Source organism: Aplysia californica, unplaced genomic scaffold (assembly GCF_000002075.1).
Source record: "Aplysia californica isolate F4 #8 unplaced genomic scaffold, AplCal3.0 scaffold00748, whole genome shotgun sequence".
NCBI lineage: Eukaryota > Metazoa > Mollusca > Gastropoda > Aplysiida > Aplysiidae > Aplysia > Aplysia californica.
Window position 1 is genome coordinate 356,886 of NW_004798018.1, and position 12,349 is coordinate 369,234.

The 12,349-nt window shown below is 40.2% G+C and overlaps 1 protein-coding gene across 1 annotated transcript in view; it reads left to right on the forward strand.

The window, feature by feature from the left end:
• The window catches only part of LOC101854445 (F-box only protein 22), an 11,082-nt gene extending 3,094 nt beyond the window's left edge, over positions 1-7,988 (forward strand). The window contains exons 2-6 of the mRNA XM_005109102.3: positions 976-1,108; positions 3,916-4,099; positions 5,519-5,715; positions 6,481-6,626; positions 7,346-7,988. Coding sequence (XP_005109159.1) covers positions 976-1,108; positions 3,916-4,099; positions 5,519-5,715; positions 6,481-6,626; positions 7,346-7,892 — 1,207 coding nt within the window. The 3' untranslated portion in view covers positions 7,893-7,988. The remainder of the gene's footprint in view (positions 1-975; positions 1,109-3,915; positions 4,100-5,518; positions 5,716-6,480; positions 6,627-7,345) is intronic.
• The last annotated feature ends 4,361 nt before the right edge of the window (positions 7,989-12,349 follow it).

Here is a 12,349-nt window from a genome sequence, read left to right on the forward strand (position 1 = left end):
TTCATGACTTAATTCTCCACTCTTTTTATATTGATGCTACCCAATGATGCTACCACATTTGTAAGCTTAGTTTCTTCTTCTTAACGAATTTCAAAATTTCCCCCCGCATCATGCCTTAAACCGGCAGCTTGAGTGCCGTGAACGTAACCTCAACAGCGCCTGCAAACTGCATTCAGGGCGCCGTGAACGTAGCCACTGCGTATATCAAAACTTAAAATTATGGATCAAGTATTTACGAACTAAATAAAGTTTGAGTATAGCCTGTGCTGATGTATCGGTAATGGGTGAAAATGGTGCAGTCGCGCTGCCGATGTATCGGTAATGGGCAGAGAAAGAGTTAATATTTCATTTATTTTACCCGTGCTCAAAATCAGCTACAAAAAGAAAGCTTACAAAAAACAAAAAAACTCCATCAAAACAACGCAAAAAACGCTTCTCAAACCATCCACCCCACTTTAAAAAAACCAACCCAAAACCCTTTTGAATTAGCCCTGTGTTAGTCTTAAGTCTGAGATCAGCCCCGGTTTGGACTTCAGAAGAGAATGATTTGCTTTCTTCATTTTGACCAGTCCTGCCTATGATGGCCACCTGTGATATACGGCCACTTTTCTCCTTGACAAATGGGTGGCCGTTTTACACAGGTTTGACTGTACACACCATTGCGTGCAAATAGAAAACTATGATACCTTGCACACAATTGCGTGCGTATAGCAAAATTTGAATTTCTGTTCACGCAATTGCGTGCGTATAGACTCAGCCGTTTAATTAGGGGATGTGAAACTCTGTGAAGGTTTGGCTGGAACAGGGTGTAAATGGAACCAATCGTGGAGCATGCGGCTGTGATCGATGATAAGAGTTAATGAGCCACATGCACCGTCATCATAACACAAACATACGGTAGTCAGTTATAACCGTGACAGGACATTATGGTGCTTACTGTAATTAATGTTATTTCTTGTTCTTTTTTTCCTCAAGGGTCTGTAAACTTTGGAGAGATGAAGCTGTCAAAGCCAAATGTTCAAGGAGACAAATGAGATGGCATTCTTTTTTCTGTGAGCACAACACTGCTGACGAGGAGTGGTGGAGCTCAGTCAATTCTTATTTTCTGGTAAGTTGTTTGACTGTTTTCATCATGTTTCAGCAGCAAAAATAGAGTGTTACTTTTTATTAACATTGCAAAATAATGGCTGTGTCTTATTCTTTTTACATTGCCCCTGATTTCGCGAACTGACATTTTGTGAATTTAGATGCTGGCTGCACACATCTCTCTAACTTTCCCAAAGGAGAATAGGCTTTTGACATTTTCTCTCCAAAGGTGTTTGTCCTGTTTGTCTTTCTCCAGTTCTCCCTAAGTTTTTCCCAGTGTAATTGCATCTGTCTCAACCTTTCTCTGCCATATTACTCTGGTCATTTCCATTTCAAGGCCATTCTGGTAATTGTACTTGTCATCAATTTACTTAACATTTGTCCAGTTCATCACCATCTTCTCTTTGTGTATTTTTTTTTCTAGACATTTTTTACCGATGTTTCTTTCATGTGCCTCCCCTGTAATAGTTCCTCTGTGTTGACAAAGTCAGACTATCCCAGCCCGAAAATCTATTCCATGCTTTGTTTATGAAGATTCAGAGCTTTCTCTCCTGCTTCCTTTATAACATTAGTCTCAATGTCTCGGTTCACACATCAGAACAACAGGATGTGGGTGGTTGGCTGGTGCTCTGGTGTGGTTTGCTGTTTCTTTCCTATCAAACATCTATCATCCTTATCTCTCCTTCTTTTTAAAATGTTTTTTACTCTCTTGGAGCACAGATCAGCACTTGTATGATGACCTAATTGTGTTGCAAGTGCCGTAAAACTCTTACTAAACAAAAATAAAACAAAGAATTATAACAGAATGAATTTTACCTTGCTTTGAATCACCTCAGCCTGATGCTTTCTCAATTTTTTAAACTCTCAGACTGTTCTCATTATAATTAAGACTTCCATCTTTGGATTCTCATCTTATATCCTCATGAGTTCCTCTTTGCTTAGTGTGTCTCATTTTTCTTTTTACAGTTTGCTTTATGAGTATCCCCTTATGTATCTTACATTTTGCAGATGCTTGATAAATATGAGGGTATGTCTGTTATGCCATGACTTTTTACTTTTCATTATAGAATAGGGAGATTTCCTACAAGTTCTTTCTAGCCATTTGCCTACCACCACAGAAAGTTTCAACTCTTTATGACATCATGCACATTCTTTGTGTCATGGCATTGTGGACTGGGGTGTCTGTGGACTGTCTTCCCACCCTGAGAAGAGGCCATTCATGTTGAGGATAGGAGAGTACTAGGAGTTTTCATGAGACTGGAAAAACTTAACTGCCCTGTGACCGTGTAATTCCGGTAGGGTTCACGTTGCCCATTCCCCGCCACCAATGGCTACTGGCTAAAGTTTTCTATTCTTTCATGAGGTATTGGCCAAGTGGGAAAGCCATTGGATCGTCACGTCCTGGGTCATTGTGCCTTTACTAAGGGGTTTCAGGGCCAGAAAGCAAGTCAGGCTTTCCGCTCGGTCCTTCCCCTGCACCCAGACACTCTCAAACTGGCTGGTACCTTCTCAACCACAGAGGGTGTGTTGATAAAAGTAGTAGAGATGTTAGGCAGATTAGACACCCACTCAAGGGAGAGTAGGGGTGTGTCAGTGAGGAGCATAGCGTCTACCACGCATTGGTCGGTTCTGCCTCCTGCACCTTGTGGGGCCACACCTGCTCCCATCCTGTTGTTTTAACCCCTCTAGGAAACGGGGGGATTGGTTTGTTGGCGCCAACAACTGGCCATTCGCCAGAGCCGTGTCAGTGGAAACAGGGACCACCATGGACAGGTACGGTTGGCTGGATTGGGAGAAGCTGTTTGAGACGCTTATGCATTTCTCAATATTTAAATGAGACCCATCACAAGTCCTTGATCCCCTATGACGTCATGCACACTCAAAATTGCATGTGTCACAACACGTGGTTGGGTACCTTGGTCAGCTAAAATGACGACCTCCAAAGAGCTTTGCATCAGCAATGTTCTGTGATTGAGTTTCTTACTGCCGAAAGCTGTTCAGTAGCAATCATTTGTATGAAAGCATGGTATCTATTTATGGGGAGGTTTTTGTTGATTTTAGCATTATTAGGCGATGAGCAAGACCTTTGAAAGGAGATCAGACTGCGACACAATGTAGTTATCAAATGCATTATGTTAGGCCTCTGCAAGAAAAGTGTTGCTTATCATTTTCTGAGACAGGGAAGGCATAGTCCACATGGAGTTCCTGGAGCAGGAGAAGTCGGTGAACTCAGAACAGTATGATGCAACTTAAACATAAACTGTAAGGTAGGCTGAGACTCAGACGAGGTCGCCCTGAGAAAGATGCAACACAGCAGCATGGCAATGCATGCCTTCATACGAGTTGCACTTCTCCATCCTGCTGCATTTGTTATACAGTCTGGATCTTGCTCTCTTGGACTTTTTCCTTTTCCCATGGCTGAAGGAGTACCTGAGAGGAAACTGTTAAAACAGCGATGTTTTTGCAGAGGCCCACGTTCTGTTCTGGTGTAGGCAGACAAAACTGCTTTGAAAGATTGTAACAAGTTTAAGAAACATGGTCTGAACTTTGATGTCCATTTTCTGAAAACAGAGTGTTTGCTAATGTTAAACTTAATTATAAATGCTCTTATATTCTTATTTTTTTACAAGTGGCATTTGTTTTCAGCCACATATTTCATTGCATTTGTGAATAGAGAAAATATGTGAAATCAATTTTGAAAAACAAAAATAACCACTTCATGTCAGACATCAAGACCCAATGGGCCTCGTGTATAATTTTCATTTTCTGGTTAAAAACATCAGATATTAATTGTCTCACAATTTTCTGTGCATGGCTTTTCTTTTCCAGGACTGTCCTATCGAGCCCAGGGCAGTTATGATGTTCTGCACAGAGTTTCTCTGGAGCTGTGTTATGCAGCCTCCAAAACTGAAGAAAAAGAAAAGGCGCAAATCTGTGGACTTGATGGATTTTTACCGCTTCTCTTTGCCAAAAAACTGTTCTGTTCATATCACGGTCACTGATGGTATCATAGGTAGGTGTTAATTGTTTGTACTGTTAGGATTGGTTTCAATTTTCTGTGGGTGGGTGGTGGGTGTTCTAGTGTGGTTTTCTTTTTCCTTCCTATCGAACATCTATCGTGCTTATCTCTCCTCCTTCTTTTTGGGAGTTTGTAACTCCCATGTAACACCTCTAATCTTCGGCACCTATATGGCGTAAATGTGTTACAATTAGTGTAATAGGATGCTTACTAAAACAAACCAATTAATTTTCTTATTGTAAATGTATCACGCTCCTGTTGACACAAGTACGACCATATGGGAGGCAGGCTGCTTCAACTTTGTCCATAAGGGTCAACCCAGGCCGAGTGGGATACAACACCCCAGGAGTCAGACAGACAGACAGAGATACCCAATAAAATAACTTCCCCACTAGGGAATCCAACTCCTGTTTTCTGCATGCAACAGTGAAGAGCCTAACTTTTACATGACAGACACTGAATGTATTTTTCTACAGGAACCAAAATTTCCCAAGAATAATATGCTAGAAATGCTGTGGTTTCTCTTATTCTAGGAACTAAAATATGTCGCCAGTGTCATTCCACAAAGGTAATTTTTCTTAAGTTTTGAGAATATTACTGGAAAAGAGAGCGCCAAAATTGCGCTGGTTACTTTTCAATTAAGGGAAGGCACGGATCTTCAAAACGCAATGGTTGGGTTAAAACGCTGATTTTAACTTCATGCATTTAGAATCGAATATACTTAAAATTTTGTTTTGAAAAATGTTGAAAAATCATTTTTAGAAGCGTTTTGATAAGGGCAACCTCTTCAAAAATTGGTGCCTTTTCTTCAAATCAGCCCGTAATTAAAGTGTTACAATGATAATGTGTCTCCGCATGACCCAAACATGTTGGTTTGCTCTCAAGATTTTCTTTCAAACCCTTAAACAATCTAGAATAGAGCTTTTTAACCCTTTTACCGACTGGATCGATAACAACAACCCTTTTTACAGCAAGCCCTGGCTCCTGCCATCTTTAAGAGACTAAGCTTTTTAATCAAGTATCTCCATTTGTCAACCAGGATGCTGTGTTCTTGTCAGTTTGGGTTGGCCCCGACAGGCAGGGTTAAAACAGCTGCTTATTTAACCCTATCCATACGCCTTAGGTCATTTTGTATCTCAGGGGTTGTATTCTTCATATTTTAGAATACTTCTAGTGCGAAAATCTCGTTGAAACTTTCAGTATTTCTCAAAAAATCATTTTGACAGACTGCTATGCAAAGCGTACTGATAGGATTAATGAGTATATTTCCTCTTTGGAAAATGGTGGCCAAAGTTCCCAACGTCGTATGGATACAATAGTAAAACACGACGTACGGATAGGGTTAATTAATAGCAAAAGCTAGGTTGTCCAGGGCGTAAAGCTCTTACAATAATTTTTTTTTCGACCTTGCAGCTACAGATGAATCCATGAAGACACAGGAGTACGAAGATCGGGAAAGAGTTATGTCCCTTGTCATGTTCGGAGACTACGCGGGTGTTGAGCTGGTGCCGTTCTCCTGTAAACACGCCGAGTGTCAGGTCATGCAAAATCACTGGGCTGGTTCGTCTAGTGCTGTGCCAGCCCCCTTACAGAAACTCAAGAAAAAGGAAGTAAGTAGCAAGGAGCTGCTTTTGTAAGTTCTTGTCTTCCCCGCTAACGTTTTCAGTGGAAATTTGCCCAAAGTGGTTTTATTCTGTGCCTAACAAATGCCTAAGTGTCTTTGGATTAAGCACTTTCAGGTGCCTGGAACATCACTTTTAAGGTTACATGTTATCCATTTTTTTCAGCTTCCAGGGAACATAGTCCCATGACACTTTTACATCAATGACATCTTGATAAAGAAAAACCCAAGGACAGTGGGTGATTGGCAGGTGCTCTGGTGTGGTTTGCTCCTTCTTTCCTTTCAAACGTGTATCGTCCTTTTCTCTCCTCCTTCATTTTGGTGTTTGTCACTATCTTGTAACACATCTATTCTTCATCTCTTATACGACCTTATTGTGTTGCAAGTGCCGTAAAACTCTTACTAAAACTAAAAAAGAACTCAAGGAAGGAAGTGGGAAATGGTCATTTATATAGATGATCGTCTTGGACAAGTGGTCATTAGAGCACGCTCGGTTGTAATTCAAAAGACTCCTAACGAAATGTTTTAACTTATGAAAATTAAGAGACCATACTTTCCTACCTTTGCAAACAAGTTATGACAAAGACAAATATGTGAAATTAGTATATTCCCTTCAAATGAGCAAAATGCCATTCACTGTGCTGTGTAACGGGTAAGATGTCGGGTGTGCAACACACCCTGTGTTGCATCACAGAAATTGAGCTAAACCACCACAATTAACAATTAATTACATTATTTGCTTTTTTTCCCCAAGGTGAAAATGATCAACCTGTACTGTCCAGTGAGTGGGATTGACCAAGAGATTGGATACTCTTTCTTCCGCATGTTTGACCGGCCTCTCATCGCAGGAGGCTACGTTAACGAAAAGTTCGTCAAGGACGCTAGTGGAAAATTTAACAGGTATTCATTGCTCCTTCGAATATCGCGGGCGCTATGTTCTAAAACCTCTTGGTTGGGGAAAATCTTGAGTAGAATTGATATGTTTATTATGTGTATATCTCCTTTATTAACCGTCCCTGCTCTCTTATTAACCCTATTCCACTTTCTTATAAATGCTTTCAACTCTTGGAATATGAGATACCAAGGCTATTTAGAAAATTACAACTTTTTAAAGATCTTGATTCGGCCTTTCTTGCTTCTTTTTCTGCTCTAAATTAAATCTCAGTTTCTGTGTCGATATGCTTCTTTTTAATCAAACCAAACTAAAACTTTCTCCATAACTTTTTTTGTTGGCTGTTTGATTCTGACCACTTCTTTACTTCTATCTACATCTAACACCAGGCTGCAACATTTAATTTAAGACTTGATGGACGCTTATGCTGATCAGCTGTACGTCAAAGGCATTGTTGCAGCACTTTTCAAACCACCATATACAAATCAGAAACGCAATTGGGCATATTTCATAGTTTGTTTTTGTTGTTGCCTGTCTTTTTAATCTTAATGGAACGAAAAACAGATTTTAAATTCTTTGTGAATAAAGAAGTTATCCCTCTTTTTTTAAAATGCCTCAAAACAGCATGTCTTCTAGCGCATTATGGAAGGACTAGAATCCTCAGTGAGTTAATGCTTTATGATAATTCTTTAAGGTTTCCTGTTTCACTTATCTTTTTCTTCCTCAGTTCTTCCTGTGACATCACAATGTCCGGAGTTGCTATATGTGGAGAAGACGTCCAAGTTGCGTCAGTTTTGATCCGCGATGAAGTCGAGACAGAACCGGAAGTAGACGCTGTAATCAAGCAGCTGACTCAGTATGATTTCCCCTTGGACAGCAGTTTGGGGCTGATGTACGCTTGTGTGGGCCGCGGGACTCACGTCTACAATGGAGCAGAGAATGTCGAATCCAAAATTTTCCGCAAATACTTCCCAAACACTCCATTGCTGGGATTTTTCGGCAATGGTGAAATCGGTTGTAGTTACTCTCCAGTGGACCCTCTACACATGCCGTGGAAGAGGAAGAGTGTGGTGTTGTCAGAATCGGGTGATGGTGGTGGTGCTGAGGGTGAGGAGGATGTGGAGGAAGATTCCGTTCTGTCCAACGCTCAGCTGAAGCGACAGATGGAGGAAATGCGCCGTAAAGACATTGAGTACCGGCTCAAGCACCCGCCCAAACTGCTTCACGCCTACACCACAGTCATGTGCCTGGTGTCTTTGCCCAAACCTAGATGAGTTCAACTCCTCGCTGCTGTAGAATTACAAATTCTATCTGCTCAGTACGTAGTTTTGAGAAATATGATATTAAAAATTTTGAGTTTCACATCATGTCATGCTTTTTCGAATGCAGTTCCTTGAATATCTTGATAACAACTCAAAATAATCTTACAATTTTTATAGAGCAGATATAGCATTTGGTTTCTGACCTCATGGTCTTAGTAACTTAAAATGGCCAAAAATGTCTGATAGAACTTTGTAATTCTAAGGTGGACTGTCAACGTGGCCATGTCCATCCTTCGGTGCCCCACAACTTGTCACAACAGGCAGCCATCTGTCACGATCTCTGATTTGATGAATTGTTTCATAGAGTTGTGGGCCGCTGTCCGCCCTAACTTTGCCAACATAAGAGGTCTTCCCTGATTTCTGTAGTAGCCTCTTCTTTGCTCTGCAGCACAGTTGTGATCAGGTCTATTTAAGTGTCTTTATTTGCATGACCAAGGGGCTTGAGCCTCCTTTTGTTGATCTCAGAGGGCTATTATGTTGTGCTCCGAGCTCTTTCAGGACACTTTCCTTTGTTTTTTATATTTTCCATTTGTGTCATGACGTGGTGGAATCAGGCGCTCGTAAATGTTTGGACATGTGGAGTTATTGGTATGATTTTACAGCTTCTTTATTTGTCTTGCTTTCGGTGAAAAAAATACTCATATATCATGAACGGAAGTCGAGATATTTTGCGATTGAAGGTGGGGGTTGCCAGGTTTCAGAGGTAAAATTAACGAGAAAATGGCTGCCAAAGTTTGGCACTACTGAAGCTTCAGAGTCCTTACAAGTTGCAAATTTACATTTTTGTGCCTTAAATCAACATTTTTCTGTAAAGTCCACACAGAAATGTGTTTTTAATTGGACTTTAAAGGTGTTGAGTCAAAATACAAAAATTTGATAAAAATTGCCCAATGGACAGAAAAATGCCTGTTTCTTCGATTTCATTATGTTGAAGAGCACCTGATTTCACCACGATGCCTCACATTTATCATTATATACGTTTGTTAATACAATTTATACTCCATATCGACGGTGTTGCGAGCAATCCACTCCGTTTGAGTACTTTTTACATCTGAGACAAAAAAACCCCTTGTTTTTGTTGTGTTGTTCCTATTACGAAAAGCAAGAAAATTGTTAGCCTTGACCATAGCATACTCTTTATCTCCGAGGGGGGTAAACCCACTATGCCGGGGCCCTTTTTTGGTGCCAAATCTAAAAATGACAAAAACGTCGTTAAATGGGTCGTTAAATCGTAACAAGAGAACTTATTTTGATAGTTCTTCATCTAATGAATGAACTTCCGGTAAAAGAGAACTGTTTTCGGAAATTGCCGAAAAGTAATGTGATGTCGAAGTCGTCGTAAAGGAGTCTGCACTGGCCCGGCGGTTGCAGCCGCGAGGCGCTGAGAGCGGCTTGCTAGAGATAAAGAGTTAAACTGCGTTTTGATGATGTTGAAAGGTTCATCTTTGGTAGGGCTTTGAGAGGGTGTAAAAATCGAAAATCCTCAAAATTTGGACTTTGTGGATTGCTTGCAACAGCGACAATATATAGATTTTGTGGCAGATAGATAATCTTTCAAATAGACTAGCTTTCTGGCCACTTGCAGGATCTTTGATTGACTTCTGCTTTTGTGCCTTTGACCAAACCAAGATGAGATCAGCATGTGTGTACATTTGTCTATACATTTGGTGACAAAAGTTATTCTCCGACGCATGTAAGTTTTGCTAATATATAAGACTGTCAAATAGAGGCAAAGTTTTTGGTGAATTGAACGCTTCGATAGACCCTTGCATTTATGAGTATTGCAACGTTACAGTATGGAAGAATGAGGAAGCAGGAGAATATTGCCAAAGATTTTTAAAAAGTGGGACAGATTTTGTTGTTGTAGTTCACAGCTACAGTTAAGGCATGCTGGCAGCCTAGATCTATTATTAAAGGGAGGATGGCTTCCTTGGGTGCCTTTGTGAAACAGCAAACTGTAAATGAAGTAAAACTGAGTGTTTTTTAAAATCTGGGTTTGAATACATGCTAAAAGAATGTGAAACATGTCAAATTATACTGCGCAAAGGTAGAATTATGAACCATGGACGAGTGTATAGAACATTCACAGTCATTACCGGATGCATGTCATTGTCACCCTAATTTACCCTTGGAATACATGTAAATGAGAATGATTTAGTATTTTTCTATTTCTTTAGTTGAATTAGGGAAACAAAAATTGTGCCAATACACCTTCCTTTTGAAGATAACAGTGCATATATTGTTGCTGTCAAAAGAAAAATGAAAAGGGTCCAACCTGCTTTAATGGCCACTTGTCCAAGACCACCTGTCCAAGAGCACCTGTACTAGCGGCCTTTACCTATTTCCCCCTCACACTTTTTTCTATATATCGTAATGACACTGTTCACCTGTCAAAGACAACCACTTCTCTCTGCGACCATGTGTGGCTGTCTCAGAGAAAGTTTCACTGTAACTCCCAATTGTTGGGTCAGCACCATGTAAACATGGGCCAGATGGAGTTCTTTAGTGTTCTTGCCACAGGGACTCTAATTTTGGTGTAGTTGTCTTCCTTTTCTGTTGCTATAGTAGAATTGTTAATGGGCTGACTCATGTCACGCTCATAACTGTGCCTGACCTACAACAGGGAACTGCTGCTTTTTCTTTCCTGATCCTTACTATTGTCATTTTCCTCTACTTCTTTTGTATGTTTGTCACTCCCTTGTGACCTGCTATTTTGGGGTGCCTTGATAGTCGAAGCAGACCTTGTGCTGTTGAAGCTAGAGAGGTGAGCAGTCTAAGTCTGATTCTCTGTAAAGACTTCTCTGTTGACACCCACCTCTTGGCGCTCATATGACCTTATGCAGTTGCGAGCGCCGTAAAACCCTCTACTATTAAACTTTTTTTTTTTCTGTTGCTAGCCCTCTAGGGCAGTGCTACTGACTGAAGTTGTCTTTAGGCCATTCCCAAAGGGGGAATATTAACATGTTCTTATGCACAGTAGAATTGTAAATGGGCTGATTTATCAATGCATGCTCATACTGTGCTGGAACAACATAGGGGGAACTGCTGCTTTTTCTTTCTTCATCCTTACTATCATCATTTATTCCTCTACTTCTCTTGTATGTTTGTCACTCTCTTATGAACTACTATTTCCGGGATGCCTTGATAGTCGAAGCAGACCTTGTACTGTTGAGACTATAATAATAATAATAATAAATAGCATTTGTCTAGCGCATATCCCCGCTCAACAGCAGGCTCTATGCGCTTTACACTTTAGAGGTGAGCTGAGTACCCCTTGGCGCTCATATGACCTTATGCAGTTGTGAGTGCCGTAAAACCTTACTTAATTATAAACAACTTTTCTGTTGAGAAAGGATTGATGTTATTTTTTTTTGTTTTGAAAAAAAATAAATTTTTTGGGTTCTATTTCGACTGTCCTGGGTAGGATACCAATGTCTGTGGTGTAGTGGTGAGGTGTTTTGTCGTCGCACACAGAATACGTGAGTACAGTTCTCTTAGGAGGAGAATTTTACAGGGTATCTCTGTCTTTCTGTTCTTGTATCCCTCTCTGCTTGGGTGGGCTCTGACAAGTAAGGATGAAGCAGCTCACCTCCTACATGATTTAGAATGGTGTTGATGGGGATGTATAACACTTATGATTACAATTATAAAAAGGGATTTAGTGTTCTATCTTATTGCAATGGGACAGACATGATTAGTGCAGTCTCCATGTGGCTGTCATGATTGCTACAGGCTTTCCCTAATATTTTACACCTTTGTGATAAGGAGGAAGGGACTGAATTCAGTGTTTACAGTTCCTCAGTTTTTTTGTGAGTTGTCTCATCTTCAACTATTTGTCCTAAATTGCGATGATTCTGAGGTTGATTAAGGTGTAAAACATTTTCAGTCATTGCAGTTATATAGGATTGATATTTCTGTACAGCTGCAAGTATGGTCGTGTTGGATAAAAGTATTTTTTTCTCGATAGTTATACCGTTCTCAAAGGACTATGGTTTAATTTCAATGCTCTGAAGACTGTTTCATAAGTATCAGTTCATGTTTCTCTTTTAAAACTACTCTCCTCATTATTGTTTGTGCATGCTTGAGGTTCACATTTGATGGGGACCAGTGTTTGTAGTTTAATGGTTAGCCTTTTTGACATTGCATACACAAGACAGGAGTTCGATTCCCGCTAAAAAATGAGTAATGTATCTTCTTCTGCTGAATGTTGTCTCCTTTTCAGTCGACATTGACCCTGACAGGCAGGGTCAAAACGATCTGTCTTCTATTCTAAATGATCTAAACTGTGTTGATGGAGGCATGATGTTTTTGCAGTTACAATTAAAATTTAATTTGCTTTTTTAATCTATTAGCTGGCTGCTTGTGTGTTCACATGTATAGAGATGATATTTCAGTCATATTATTATGTT